The sequence below is a fragment of the Salvia miltiorrhiza genome, chromosome 2 (assembly GCF_028751815.1).
Source record: "Salvia miltiorrhiza cultivar Shanhuang (shh) chromosome 2, IMPLAD_Smil_shh, whole genome shotgun sequence".
Lineage (NCBI taxonomy): Eukaryota > Viridiplantae > Streptophyta > Magnoliopsida > Lamiales > Lamiaceae > Salvia > Salvia miltiorrhiza.
Window position 1 is genome coordinate 43,997,992 of NC_080388.1, and position 15,269 is coordinate 44,013,260.

Below are 15,269 nucleotides of genomic sequence, written 5' to 3' on the forward strand. Positions count from 1 at the left end.
TTATTTTTGTTTTTTTCGAGACCTATTCTAAATTCACTCAACGTAATATAATCCAAACAACAAGCATGCATGTCCAAGGATAGTTCTGTTCATAGCCTTCATTTTATTCTTTATAGTCATTATATAAAATGATAATTAAAAATTTACCTTATATATTATTTTTATATTTAAATATGAGAGCTATAAAGGGTAAAATGGGGATTATGAATAGAATCACCCATATAATAATTAAGGAAAAAAATAAAGATATGGTGACTATTTTCACAAAATTGTAGTAACAAATAAACCTAATACTATTTCATCCCAAGCCCAAACCACAAATTCTCCACTACCTAACACTAACATAAACAAAAAGGCCCAAACCCAAAATCCATGAAAAAGCAATAAAATATCAATCCAAACCATAAAAGAAAAAGAAAAAAAAAAAATCTCCACTCTCTCTAGAACTATTCGACAATACTTCAAAAAAAAAAAAAAAAAAAAAAAAAAACTTATATTGTTTCCCCTCAATTCAATCCCATCTTGTTCTAAATTCTTGATTTCAATTCTCTGCAAAAAAGAAAGAAAAAAAAGTTTCTTCTCTCCTATAATGAGGAGCTCGAGCTTTCCTTGAGATTCATCACTCTTTCTATGTCTCACCCCGCCTCCTCCACCTCCACCTCCAACCCCAGCAAGCGCTCCTCCTCCTCCCCTCATTCCGCCGCCGCAGCAGCTCCAATTCTCCCCGCGATGAAGAAGGCCAAGTCGCAGTCGCAGCACAATACTCCCCACGTCCACTTCTCCGACGCACCCGCCCTCTCGCCGATGATCGAGGACGATCCCAACGACGCCGTGCTCGAGGCCTCCTCCCCTTCCAGTGCCTTCGGCCGCACCGGCGCTGCCTCCGGCGGCGGCGTCACCGCCAATTTGTCGCGGAAGAAGGCTACCCTCCCGCAGCCCACGAAGAAGCTCGTAATTAAGCTCAACAAAGGTTTTTTTGTTTTGGTTTTTTTTTTTCATTTGGGTTTGGATTTTGTTTGGGGATTTCGATGCTGCTGATTCTGCAATTTGCTAATGTGTGTTGAGTGTGGATAATTGTGGTGAGAGATTCGAACTTTGTTGTCCGATTTTTACAGTTTGTGCTTGTTGTGGGATTTTTAGGGTTTTTGTGTGTTTGCCCTGATTGGGGTCGAATTGCCATTTTTGAGGTGAATCAGTTAATTTTTTGAAGCATTTGGGGTTGTATTGTAATGCGTTTGTAGTGTGTGGAGATCTGGGATTATTTAAGCTTCTAGAATTGAAATGAGTGGGTTTTTTCATTTTTAAAGTTCAGTTTCACTGATGTGTACTTTTAACAAATGAAATTTAGGAGTTTTAGATTAGTGTCCAAATTTCTTCTTAGCATTTTTCTGGTTTTGATGTTTATGATCTTAAATATAGGAGTTGGAATATAGTGTCCTTTATAAATATGAATATTGGGCCGAATGTCTAATGGTTCTATCTAGTAATGTTTATGAAGTAACTGACATTTAAGCAATACGATTGAAATTCACTGGGTATCGGATTTTGTTACTTTTGCTTTAGTGGTACGTGGATGCACCTCACGTTTAAATGGTGACGAATAATCTTCTTTAAATTGGATGTTGAAGTTTATGTGGAGGTAGTTATCGACTTTTGTTCAACAGTTTCCTGTTGATTACATCGATCTGGAATTTAGTCATTAATAAGATTGAAGCGTACATGGATATTCTGAATGACAGAAATGTTATAGGCGAACTAATTGCTACAGTCACTTTCTAATTCTAGCAGGAAATACTTGTGGAATTCTGCTGTAAATAGTAAGTTGAGAGAAGTATTTTTCTTTAACATCCATGGCGCATGTCCAATTTGTTTCTCTTTCAATGATTGTCTTTTAAAGGTCTTCTTGTGAAGTACGATTAGAGAAATGTGAAATTTGAAATACTCAGTTAGCAGAAGATGCAAGCAGCTGAGATATAAATAGGGTAATTGTACTAACAAGTAACAACATAAATTATTCATGAGAGCACAACAAGGGATTACATTTGACCTTTTTACTAAATGCAGCATTAAGTATTGATTCTATAAATATGATGTAAAAGTTACTTGCTTGAATTAGGTTTATTGAGTGCACTAATATATATTTATCGTCTGAAAGGGTTGATGGGGCTTGGTAATCATTTTTGGTGATAATGCTTGCAATCTTGGTGAGGTATAAATTAAAGTTGTATTCATAATGTGGGAAGATTTATAACTACTGGTTATATATTTTAAGCAGCTAGTTTCATACACATCTATTGATGAAAATTTTGTTTACTACATGTACTTGATCACGAAGTGAAGGATGAATATAATCAGGACGTATTTCACTAAAAGTGGATTGATTTGAATCTGTAGAAAATTTGAAGGATGCCTGCCATGCAAATTGTAACTGTTTTTTATGTTAAAATGTGGTGAAGTGATCAAGTAGAATTGGCAGTAAAGTTTCAAATGTTATCTGTTGCATGCAGCTGTCTCATGTGAAATCTATGACAGTTTTTATTAATTCTGTTTTATTGTGTCTAAAGCCAAACCGATGCTGCCGGTTGATTTTGAGGAAAATACATGGGCAACACTCAAGTCGGCTATTAGCGCCATATTTTTGAAGCAACCCAATCCATGTGACTTGGAGAAACTCTATCAGGTAAACTTATGCTCTCTTTTCCCCCTTTAGGGTATCAATGAATGCTGACTGGGTAATTATCATTTTAAGGCGGTGAATGACCTTTGCCTGCACAAAATGGGGGGAAGTCTCTATCAACGGATTGAAAAGGAGTGCGAGACCTACATATCTGCTGCCCTTCAATCTTTGGTCGGCCAAAGTGAAGATCTGGTGGTTTTCTTATCACTTGTTCAGAAGCGGTGGCAGGATTTTTGTGACCAGATGCTGATGATCCGGGGTATAGCATTATATCTAGATAGAACATATGTGAAGCAAACACCGAACGTTCGCTCATTATGGGACATGGGCTTGCAGCTTTTCCACAAACATCTTTCCCTAGCTTCAGAAGTGGAGCGCAAAACCGTATTTGGTCTTCTTAAAATGATTGAGAGTGAAAGGTAATTGGCAGATTGCAGAAACTGTTTACACACATTTTGTTTAATGATGGTTGTGCTTACAGCTTTCGCCTTTAACCAGGCCTCTGTTCTAAATCAATCACCTAATATTGTTTATTGTTTTAAACACAACATATTTTTTGTTCCTGCAGACTAGGCGAAGCAGTTGATAGAACTCTCCTTAATCATCTATTGAAGATGTTCACTGCATTGGGCATTTATCCAGAAAGCTTTGAGAAGCCATTCCTTGAAGGTACATCTGAGTTTTATGCTGCCGAAGGTGTCAAATACATGCAGCAGGCAGATGTTCCAGATTATTTAAAGCATGTTGAGGTGCGGATTCGTGCTGCACTTTTCTTCTGCTATATCCATCCATTGAACATTTATTCTATCCTGCTTTGTCGAGTTCAAGGCTTGCATCTTTTGGTCTTTGTTGTGTCCTAAGCATTGTTAGCAACTTATTTGGCTATCTATGCTTTTCCAGATGAGGTTGCAAGAAGAAAACTGAAAGATGTCTAATCTACCTTGACGCAAGTACAAGAAAGCCACTAGTAGCCACTGCAGAAAGGCAGCTGCTCGTGCGTCATGTAATCTGCGATTCTCGATAAGGTGGCTGTTGTGGTGACAATTACGATCAGTAGTCACTTTCTTTCCCTGTGCTTATGTACGAATGGCCTAGTAATTCCAATCGACTTTGCAGGGTTTCATGACACTTATGGATGGGAAGCGTATTGAAGACCTTCAGAGGATGTATATGCTCTTCTCCAGAGTTGATGCCCTTGAATCTTTGAGGCAATCCCTGAATCAGTACATCCGAAGGACTGGCCAGAGTATTGTCATGGATGAAGAGAAGGACAGAGAGATGGTGTCGAGCTTATTGGAATTTAAGGCTAATCTTGATAGAATATGGGAAGAAAGCTTTTCCAAAAATGAAGCATTTAGTAACACCATCAAGGATGCATTTGAGCATCTCATTAATATCCGGCAGGTATTTGAGCAGGGAAAATATGAAAGAAATTATTGGCATGTTTACTCTCATTTTCATTTTTAACCGAACAATATTAAAGATTATAAACTAATTTTCACAAATTTCAAAATCAATCATCGACAACATATCTCATTTACTCATAGACACCAGTGCGACCTTGTGAACTGCACTGGTTAACTTGATCACTGAGACTGAAAATGAAATCAAACATCCCACTTTTCAACAAGATGGCTTTGGTCGAAATCCTAATTTTAATCAACATGAAGTTGACAAAGGCAGGCTGCAACTGTACTCTTATTGAAAAAATGTTGAGGTTAAGGTGTTGACATTGGTCTTATTTGTTAACTTTCCCCCTTGAATAATAAAATGGAAAGATAAATTAAAGGTCAGTAGCAATGTGCTGGGTATGAATCACCTGGGGTTGGTCTCATGTGTTGGGATAAATTCTTGTTTTGGATTGGAATGCAGGGTGAATTTACATAGCCAGTAGATCGAGTCTTGCTGATCTATAATCAATTATCTTAGTAACTGACTGATATTATGCTCTCTCCCAGAATCGGCCTGCTGAGCTAATCGCCAAGTTTGTTGACGAGAAGCTTCGTGCTGGAAACAAGGGTACCTCAGAAGAGGAATTGGAGGGTACACTTGATAAAGTGTTAGTCTTGTTCAGATTTATACAGGTAGATGCAAGCTTTTATTATGATCAGTATTCTGTCATTGTTCGTTTACTTTGTATTCAACAATTTCCGTGGTTAGGGCAAGGATGTATTCGAAGCTTTCTACAAGAAAGATCTTGCTAAAAGGCTCTTGTTGAGTAAAAGTGCTTCTATTGATGCAGAGAAGTCTATGATTACTAAGGTAAACAGTTTTCATTTCAGTATATTCCTCAACTCCCACTAATTCTTTTTATTCACAGCAAGTAAAAGACTATGTTATGTTATTACAGTTGAAAACTGAGTGCGGTAGTCAATTTACTAACAAACTCGAAGGGATGTTCAAGGTGCGTATTAGTTATGGGTTTAAAAGCTCGATGGCTAATGTATTTATAATCTTAATTTCTGTATGGTGAAATATTCGGAAAACCTTCGGTTCCCCAAGGTATTCCTGGCTTCTGGGCATCTAATATATATTATATTCCTGTTATCGACTCCATTATCAGCTAAGATTATGTTGTGTTGAAATTTCAATTTAGGACATCGAATTGTCTAAAGAGATTAATGAATCATTCAAGCAATCATCTCAAGCTCGGACAAAACTCCCATCTGGTATTGAGATGAGCGTTCATGTCTTAACCACTGGGTAAGTTGTATTTTGTTGCTTTGCTATTGAACTCGACCTTGCATAATATTCACTCGTTCACCAAAAATACTGCAGGTACTGGCCGACCTATCCTCCCATGGATGTCCGGCTCCCGCACGAGCTAAATGTTTATCAGGTTTGATGCCTTTGTGATTAAATTCAGTTGTTAAAAGAATACTACTGCTCCATGGAATGACTTTCTCTCGTTTTGCGCAAATATTTTTGTTCAGGACATTTTTAAGGAGTTTTACTTGAGCAAGTATAGTGGGAGGCGATTGATGTGGCAGAACTCGTTAGGTCATTGTGTTCTTAAAGCAGATTTCCCGAAGGGTAAAAAGGAGCTCGCAGTTTCTTTGTTTCAGGTTGGTTTTGTAAGATCATAATTTTTGCCGCTATATAAGTTTCTCCTCTTTCCATTTAGCATTGTCCGGCATTGTTCTACCTTTAACAGTATAATATCACCTGCATTCTGTGACACAGACTGTTGTATTGATGCTGTTCAATGATGCACAAAATCTTTGCTTTCAAGATATAAAAGAATCTACAGGTATCGAGGATAAAGAGCTGAGAAGGACTCTGCAGTCCCTTGCATGTGGGAAAGTTCGCGTTCTCCAAAAAGTGAGCATTCATTCTATTTTTTTTTGGTTATCCGAAATATTTCTTGTCGAGTAATAAAACTGCTCTTGCAGATTCCTAAAGGCAGAGATGTGGATGATGACGACTCCTTTGTCTTTAATGATCAATTTACTGCTCCGCTGTATCGTATAAAGGTGGGAGTCAGCTCTTTTCTCATCAACAAACTGATCTCTTGCAATTAGCAGTCTTATTAGTTTAGCGGATCACATGGCTGACCAACTCTGTAAGCAGGTAAATGCAATTCAGATGAAGGAAACAGTCGAGGAGAATACAAGCACCACGGAAAGGGTTTTCCAAGATCGTCAATATCAGGTCCGGTCAAAAACATCTAATCCGTTTTCTTTGAGATCATCTTGTTTCAGTGCACTAATTTAGTTTTTACTTTACTGTTCATAATCATACAGGTGGATGCTGCTATTGTTCGTATAATGAAGACGAGAAAAGTGCTGAGTCACACTCTACTGATCACTGAACTCTTTCAGCAGGTAACAAGATGTGCTCAACCTCTACATATACTGTCTGGATCCTATCCAGTGTCTGATTATGGCTTTAAGCATTAAAGGAAGTACTTTTAGTAGTCGCTGTAGCAAGCTGCAGTATTGAAATATCGTGTTTCTTTGATGATACAGCTGAAGTTTCCAATAAAACCGGCGGACTTGAAGAAGAGGATCGAAAGCCTGATCGACCGAGAGTACCTGGAGCGCTGACAAGAACAACCCACAAATATACAACTACCTTGCGTGAAAAAGTCATCACAAGGTAACATCATTTTTCCTTGTATAAATGACATGGGAAATACGCGGTTTGATCAAGATGCTGGAAGCTCATCGATCCGAGAAAACTGTGTACAGGAACTCATAGCTGTCCCTTTTTTGTTGTCATGCTCAGTGTAAGTATGTTTCCTTAAAAAAGTTCTTAAATCCCTGTCCAAGAGGAGCAATATTAACATTAAAATATATTTAACATTTTCTTCAGTTTCTTATATTTCCAGTTTATAATTTCAGCATAATGTGTAGTAGTGTTGTTTTGAGAGAGATGAGGATTTATGAAGTTGTGTCCTCTGCTATAAGCATTGAATTAGGTCTTATAGATGTTGTACTAAATAAACTCTGCTCATGTAATGTTTACTTGTTATACACAAATTCTCTCAATGCCAAATTGTCACGACTCGGGCCACGACCCGAGTCGTGATGAGTTGATTTCACCTCAACCCGGTTCGTGGGATCTTGCTCTGATATCATTTGTTGCCCGAACAAGCCCGAGCTTCTTCGGATACCACTTGTTATATATTCTTTTTCGTAATTCAATTTGCATAGCTTAACTTATAGGTAGAGGTAGAGCACCAAAGAAATCAAAAGCGCATGCTAATTTGCACGCTTTGTATAATCATTGCAAGATCTTCCGTTACATATCCATCTTTTTTTTTGACAAAAGAGGGTGTGAAATTGGACTCCATCATTTCATGAGATGAAGAAATCATTAATAAAATCGTTGGATGACTTTGCACCAAGCGTGATGGAATAGCAAAAAAATTGATAATATCGGGTAAAATATGACATTTTTTCCCATCATTTTGCAAATTTGATAACACTTTCAAAAGAATCAACATGTTTCAATGCTTGAAGAAGAAGAGAGACAAGCAGCCATGCTATGTTCCAAATAGCAAAAACAAGACACCTCTCCGACGCCAAAAATATACAATCTTTCTGGGTAGAAATACAAAAAACATCAATCAAATAATTCCAGCAACAGATTTTGCATGTTAATGTATGGAGATCCATTCTCATCAATCATGATCTGTATATCTATACCACACTGACTGCACAACACCACCATAACAGATTCATCATCGTTCAAGCAGTTAGTTTCAAAAGGAAGACACAGAAATCAAACACAACTGATAAGGAAAGTGAAGAATTACAATGGAATAGAAACAGATGAAGAAAAACTGAAAGCTTTATCATTAGAAATGCTTTAGTTTTTGCGGGTACGAATAAAGAGAGAAACATGAACCAAGAATGTCGATAACAAGAGTAAGACAGTCTAACGGATCAAGTTCCGTATCATATCCAATGGCATATATGTACTTCTGCTGATGCTTTATGGCATTCCGATACAGGTCATGACCATTCAAACCATCTTACACTAGACTCGGCGCAACATAGCAATGGCAAACTAAATAGCATTATTTTCCATTTCCATTGCAGCAAATGACTCGTGTAAAGGCATTTATTCGACTATGAAGACCAAGCACGATGCAATGAAATCACCAATTCAAAATCTCGACTAAAAATAGTAGCATGTGAACTAAGAATAGGAATGCAGAGTTTATGTTTGCATAACTCAAGTCTCTCAAGATGCATATCATGAATAAGGTGAAGGCAAGATAAACATGTATAGATTCATAACATTTACACATATATGTATGTATATTTATATAACAAAAGCAATCCATACAAAACAATTCCCTGTAATTGATAGACTCTCATATACTTAATCTTGCAGCAGCACGAACACAAGAAAACAAAAGGAAAACGAAAACAAACACGTTCTAAGCAAATAGAACCTGTGCACTTGACGGTGTTAAGTCGAAGAGGGTGCCGGGCGCGTCCACTATTTGCCACTGAACGGAAAATCTACATTTCTTTTCAGAAGTGGCACTTGAGCGGAGCTTCACAATATGGCCAACCGCCACATGTAGATTTCGACCAACGACATAAATCTTACATTCCCAACAGCTAACACGGAAAGGCTTGCATATCTGCTCCGGTAAAGGCGGCCCCTCTACAATATCCCAAGAATCATCTCCTGAGTCATACACCTTCAATTTTGTTCGTTCATGCTCCGTCACCACAAACAAACAACCGTGCATCACAACACTTGATCCTGTCCAGCCCTCCCGGAGTCCTGCAGCCATATTCTCCCAATTATCAGTCGACGGGTCGTAAATTTGACCTCTAGGTACAACATAGAAGGGCCAAAACCAGCCTTCCGTCACGAGAAGCTTCCCATTTAGAACCGCTGCATCGTACGAGGCCATATTCGTTCCCATGCTAGCAACGGGCCGCCACGTCCCTTTCTTAGGATCCAACACCTCAGCCGAATTGAGCTCAAACAGGTCCGTGCTATTACCTCCGGCAACGTATATCATACCATCAATAACCCCACTTGCGAAAAAGGACCTCGCGGCAATCATCTTTTTCATCACCGTCCAACGGTTCCTACGTGCTTCGTACTTCAACACTAAATTAAGCGGACAATCGACGTCGGAAACCACTCCCCCACAAACAAAGAGAGCACCCTCATGTGGGATGGAAACGCACCGGAAACCCTGAGGGCACACCTTGTCCTTACAAGGCATGGCCGGGATCGTGTGCCAAGACAAGTGGGTGAGGTCTAAAACCTTCCACTCGATTTTTCCGGTACATTTGTGATAAGCAAATACAAAAAGCCACGGATCATGAAACCCGAGCTCCTTCCTCAAGGTGAAAAACTGCTCTTTGCTTCCAAACAACGAGTACCAACGTCTTGAGACAAACTTGCAAGCTGTGTGCTTATCGACTGGCACGCGAAGGAGGCACTGCAGAGCTACATCATCCGGAAGTCCAGGAATCAAAGGCTCCCCCCTCATAGATAGCTCGAATTCTAGTGCAGGATCGAGCAAAGCTGAACACGTTGCAGCTAACTTAAACTTCGGAGACAAGGTCATCTGCGAATCCCCCAGCTTATGCACCGGAGACTGATGTGATGACACTCGAACTCTTTGCATTCCTCCTAAATATCACTATACAGAACCTAATGCTCGAACACACTTCTTTCCTCGCTCTGTATGCCTTAAATGCTCTAATTTATCACGGAACAACATCAATGAAAAAGTTACACCAAAATCAATATACACAACCTAATGATCACACACACTTCTTCCCTCGCGCTGTATCCCTCAAATGTTCTAAATTGTCGGGGAACAATCACCACCACAACATCAAAAACAACGTTACACCTCGATTTCAGTCCAAATTACAAATCATAACACCCAAAATCATAAACCCTCAAATCTCTCACACCTATGCCCTCTCACAATTCAAATACACGATACCAAACATCATCAAACTCTCCACTCAAACTCATTTGCTTAAAGAAATTAAACCGAAATGATTCACTTGATTCATCAAAACCTCAGCCACTACTTCACATCTCAACTTTAGTTCTTCAAAGCTCAAACTTTCAGCATCCAAGAGTCACAAAAGTCTTTACACGCAACTGAGAAAGAAAAATGAAAAATGAAGCAAGAAACATCATAAATAAAAACTGCAAATTCAAGATTCACAACAACAGCCTATAAACATACTCAAATAATCTCAAAACCCCAATTCACATCCAACACAGTATTATTACAGCAAGAGCTCAGAATTCAAGAAAACCCACAAACCAAAAGGTGCAAGATTTCAATAATTCAGATGTCAAAAACCCAATTAAGCGAAAGTAAAAAAAATTACAACACACGGGTAAAGCAGAAAGTAGTTCAAGAAAGGAACTTTTTTATTAGGGCAAACAAACAGTAACAATAAAAATTCAAATAAAAAAATTTCAAAGGGCCAAAAAGAAAGGAAAAAATGAAGGGAAATTCAAACTCACGGATTGATTGTTGAATGAGAAACAGTTTGATTAAAACATGGGGGGCTCTCGCAGATTTCACGGTAGCGAATGATTTACCAGGAAAGATTACTTTTTTATGGAGATCTTTTGGCGTTTTTCAGTTGGGAAATTGTATGGTATTTATCATGGTTGAGTGTATAAAAAGGAATGATATCTTCATTCGTGCAAGATCGAATGGTCCAGCCTCCAAACAACAAAATAAAATAAATAAATAAATGCATCAATTAATTAATTAATTAATTAAAAACGATTAAACTGTAGCATATGCGGCAAACGCCACTTTTTGTCGACGAATCTAACGCGCGATTTCGGCGCGTTAAAGCGACGTTTTGTACCATTATGTTTCCTTACTCCCTCTGTCAACCCCCCCCCCCCCCAATATCTTCCCACTGAAGGATGACACGATTTTAATAAAAATAAAGTGTCTTAGCTTATTTCAGCACAAAAATTTAGGTGAGTATGATTTATAGAGTAAAAAATAAAAAGTGATGGAGTTCACTTTTATTATGTGAGAGAAATAAAATTAACGTGGAGATGATTAAAGACAAAAGGTGGTGGAGCATACTTACTTTTTTTAGAAGTATGACAGTTGTTATAGGACAACTCAATACGGAAACTATGACACTTATTATGGGACGGAGTAGGGATGACAATCGAGTACGACGAGCACGGATAGTGGCTATTCATATTCATACTCGCGAACTAAATGGATAGTAGATTTTAACCACGAAATTATCCGTGGATATCAAATGCTATCCAAACCCGCCACCCGCTACCCGTCTGGTATCCGCCAATCTGCTACCCGTCAGATACCCGCCACCCGCTATTTAATGGATACTCGCGAAACAAAATTTAAATATAAATTAACAACAAATTTAACACAAAAAAAGAAATTTACCACAAATCACATAGTTCAAATCCACATCTTGCATGGATGTTCAAATTCACAAATGACAAAGTTTAAATTCAAAATTAATATTCAAGTTTAAGCCCATATTTTAAGCGTATTTCGTGGGTATTTCGCGGATATTTCACGAGTATTTTTTGCAGGTAGATGGTTTCGCGGGTATGGATAATAAGTATCCAAAACCATACCTGCAAACTAAATGGATAGTGAATTGTAATCACGAAATTATGAAAGAATCTCCCTATAAAGAACATCACGCTGTATTTGCAACCACTTTATGGTCCATCTGGTATGCACGGAATCTACTCTTATTTCAAGGTAAAGAACTCACTCATGTAGATTGCCTTACAATAGCAGTTAGAGCTCAATGGGGTGGCACCAACTATTTCGAGAGTTCAGCAGACGAGGGCGATTACGTTGGAGTGCTCCAGGGAAGGTCAAGTGAAAATATCATGCGATGCTACGGTGGATTTGTACCGAGGGTGTGGTATTGGGGTGGTTTTGAGAGATGTTGAAGGGACTCTCATCGGTTGCAAATATGGTTACTGTGTTGGAGCTTTTACAGCCATTGAAGCGGAGGCTAGAGCGGTTCTTGAAGGGTTTCGGTTATGTCAGGACCAAGGTATTCGTGATGCTATTTTTGAAACGGACAATCAATCCCTTTATTGGCTACTCATGAAGCGTGAGAAGGATCTTTCTTACTTGGGGAATTTTATCAATCAAATTGACATGCTTCGGACCTCCATTCCACAAGTAGCTTTTAGCTGGACTCCTAGAGAAGGCAATGCCAGTGCTGATAGTGTTGCTAAATTTGCTTTATGTAATTCTTTGCCCGTTCTGTTTGCTCGAGCTTTTCCTGTTGATGTGAACTCGGTTTGATCTTTTATGATATGTTACATCTTTCCCTCAACAAAAAAAAAAAAAAATTATAGTTTAATCCAATATTAAATAACATACGGAAAGATTACCATGTATCAATTTGATCTAGCTCAAAAAGCCATTACATCATCCTATTAATTTTCTCCTATTTTTGATATCCAATCCTTAAATCTTAATAATTTATACATATGCATAGTATCATAGGCAATAAGAATGTATCAATTCATCATGGAAAACAAAAATAAACAACTTATCTGTGAACATATTGAATTATGAATGATTAATTTTGTAAATATTTACATTATTTAATAGATAGAGATAACTTGTCAAAATTTTAAAATTAAGGTGCGTAGGGATGAAAATCGGGTACGACGGGCACTGATAGTGACTATCCATACCCATACCCGCGAACTAAATCAATAGTGGATTTTAACCACAGAACTATCAATGGATATCAAATGCTATCCAAACCCGTCACCCGTACCAACTAGCCGTCGGGTATCCGCCAACTCGCTATTCGTCGGATACCCGCCACCTGCTACCCGTCAATAGGGGTGGTAACCGGTCCGGTTCGATTATAACCGAATCGATTTTCCAATTAATTGAAACCGATTAACGACGAAAACAGTAACCGAAAATCAAACCGATTTTCAGTTCAGTTAACCATGTGGATTCATACAGAATTGGAAATACATATATGTATACGGTATATCTACAAGTTTTAAATACAATAGTAATTTATTAATTAGTTAGTGTTTCTTAGCTACCACATCCATAAATATAATTTGTACATTTATATCTATTTTAATTTTTACGCAATTGAAGTGAAATTGAAACAAATATTCTTGTACGATTGTTTTAATGAAATACAGAGAAAAAAGTACTTCTATGAATAAAAGTGGTTCAATTTGGTGACAAAGTGCCACCATAAGTCTTAAATATACATATTTGTTAATAGTAATAATTTAATGAAATATAAATTACTTAATTATATAATACTATAAACCGGTTAATTCGGTTTAACCGATTAACCGGTTAACAGAAAAATACAACACCGATAACCGAATCGAACCGGTAAAATGCGGTTACCGGTTAATCGATTAAACAATTTTTCGGTTCGATTACGGTTATAACCGGATAAACGAAATCGTTTTACCACCACTACCCGTCAGATACCCGCCACCCACTATCCATCGGATACCCGCGAAACAGAATTTAAATATAAATTACTAACATATTTAACAAAAAAAAAAATCACCACAAATCACATAGTTCAAATCCACATCTTGCATCGATATTCAAATTCACAAATGACAAAGTTTAAATTCAAAGTTAATATCCAAATTCATCAACTAAGGGTTGGGCCTTAGGGTTTAGGTAGTGTTTGGGCGGCCCATATCTGATATGTATACCCAAAGCCCATATTTTAAAGGTATTTCATGGGTATTTCACGGTTATTTTTCGCGGGTAAATGAGTTTTGCGGGTATGAATAGTAAGTATCTAAATTCATACCCGCGAACTAAATGGATAGTGAATTGTAACCACGAAACTATCCGTGGATACCCACACCTATTAGGATCAGGTAAATTGCCATCCCTAAAGGTGCTCCCCTAAAGAAAACAAATCTAAGGTGCTGCCAATTTTTAAAACTTTTTTGAAAGGATGAGTAGTTTAGATAAAACACATCTATTTTACGATCAATATCATAAAAATGCATGCCAATATTGATCATCGATCACTTTATTGTTCAGTTATTATTGCAAGTGGAGACCTTGCATGGAACATTGCATATATTCATTTAGCCCATGTTTGATTGGCTGTTTTTGGAGATTAAAAAGGGATTCAATTAATTGAATCCATTACTTGTTGTTTGGTTTGGGTAGTGAGTTAACCATTACTCTTACTTGAGGGTAATCCAATCACTCAAAGTTGTTACCCCTCAAAATAGAGGGGAAACAAAAGAAAGAGAATCTCTTACTAATGATTCATTTCCATTGATTAAACCAAACACTTAATAAAAGTAATTGTTATTGTTACCATTTCACTCTTTTATTTGATTCCATTCCATTTCACTTCTTTATTTGATTCCATTCCATTTGCATTCCTCTGCTTGAACCAAACAAGCACTTAGAGTGTGTTATTTTGATGGAAAAAGATTATATATATATATATATATATATATATATATATATATATGGTGTGGTTCTAGAGAGAACTACATTATTTGTGAGAACGGGAGAACCATCAAATCTAATGCATCCACTGTAAAAATTAATGCATTTGCTGTTAAAATTAATGCACTAAATTTTTTTTTTAAAAATGCTCCCTTCAGGATTCGAACCCAGGATCTGCATTCATCCAACAAGATGATGCATCCACCGTAGATCTTGATGATCGAATGGCTGAAAATGGTTCTCCGGTCTTCTTTTATTTATGGTTCTTTCTTGAACCTCTCCCTATATATATATATATATATATATATATATATATATAAGAAAAGGTTCAGTTGAGAAGCACAAATGTGTTGAGAAGTGAGAAGCAATCTAAATATGTGTGAACAAGTTAGTACATTTTGATGAACCTGTCAATTAATTTTTATGAACGCGTGTTTGGTCTGGGGTTCGTTTTTTAACAATTTAAATTGATTCGTATATTCATCAGTTATATTGGTATGTTCAATGAATTTATTGATATGTTCATTAATCTCATTTTCAGCTTCCCAATAGAACCTATCAAGACCACACATTTTGTAGATGTGGTGTACTAAGATTGTTACACATGGCAAGGAGCTTTCAAAGTCTTCCAATGCA

The 15,269-nt window shown here is 37.4% G+C and overlaps 2 protein-coding genes across 3 annotated transcripts; one reads left to right on the forward strand and one right to left on the reverse strand.

Annotated features, from left to right (window-relative positions):
* Positions 1-535: 535 nt before the first annotated feature.
* Positions 536-6,990, forward strand: LOC131013622 (cullin-4-like). Its single transcript, XM_057941756.1, is given in 19 exon segments — positions 536-970; positions 2,565-2,680; positions 2,750-3,096; positions 3,246-3,438; positions 3,591-3,683; positions 3,685-3,702; positions 3,794-4,081; positions 4,636-4,761; positions 4,838-4,939; positions 5,028-5,081; positions 5,274-5,380; positions 5,456-5,516; positions 5,611-5,742; positions 5,861-5,998; positions 6,070-6,150; positions 6,248-6,328; positions 6,421-6,501; positions 6,646-6,720; positions 6,722-6,990. Coding segments are annotated over 19 exon segments (2,472 nt in total). The 5' UTR covers positions 536-630; the 3' UTR covers positions 6,761-6,990.
* A 1,425-nt stretch (positions 6,991-8,415) lies between these two features.
* LOC131013621 (F-box/kelch-repeat protein At1g30090) lies at positions 8,416-10,868 on the reverse strand. 2 transcript variants are annotated; one of them, XM_057941754.1, is made up of 2 exons: positions 10,652-10,868; positions 8,416-10,276 (listed from the first exon to the last, which is right to left on the reverse strand). In XM_057941754.1, exon 2 carries the CDS (start codon positions 9,783-9,785, stop codon positions 8,568-8,570), a length of 1,218 nt encoding a protein of 405 aa, XP_057797737.1. In that variant the 5' UTR covers positions 9,786-10,276; positions 10,652-10,868; the 3' UTR covers positions 8,416-8,567. The 2 variants fall into 2 exon arrangements, with proteins under 2 accessions (XP_057797737.1, XP_057797738.1); XM_057941755.1 differs by lacking the exon at positions 10,652-10,868 and adding an exon at positions 10,365-10,637.
* Between the last annotated feature and the right edge of the window lie 4,401 nt (positions 10,869-15,269).

Bases quoted from the DNA above. Each gene is read 5' to 3' on its own strand.
- LOC131013621 (XM_057941754.1), bottom strand. From the start codon at position 9,785: ATGCAAAGAGTTCGAGTGTCATCACATCAGTCTCCGGTGCATAAGCTG.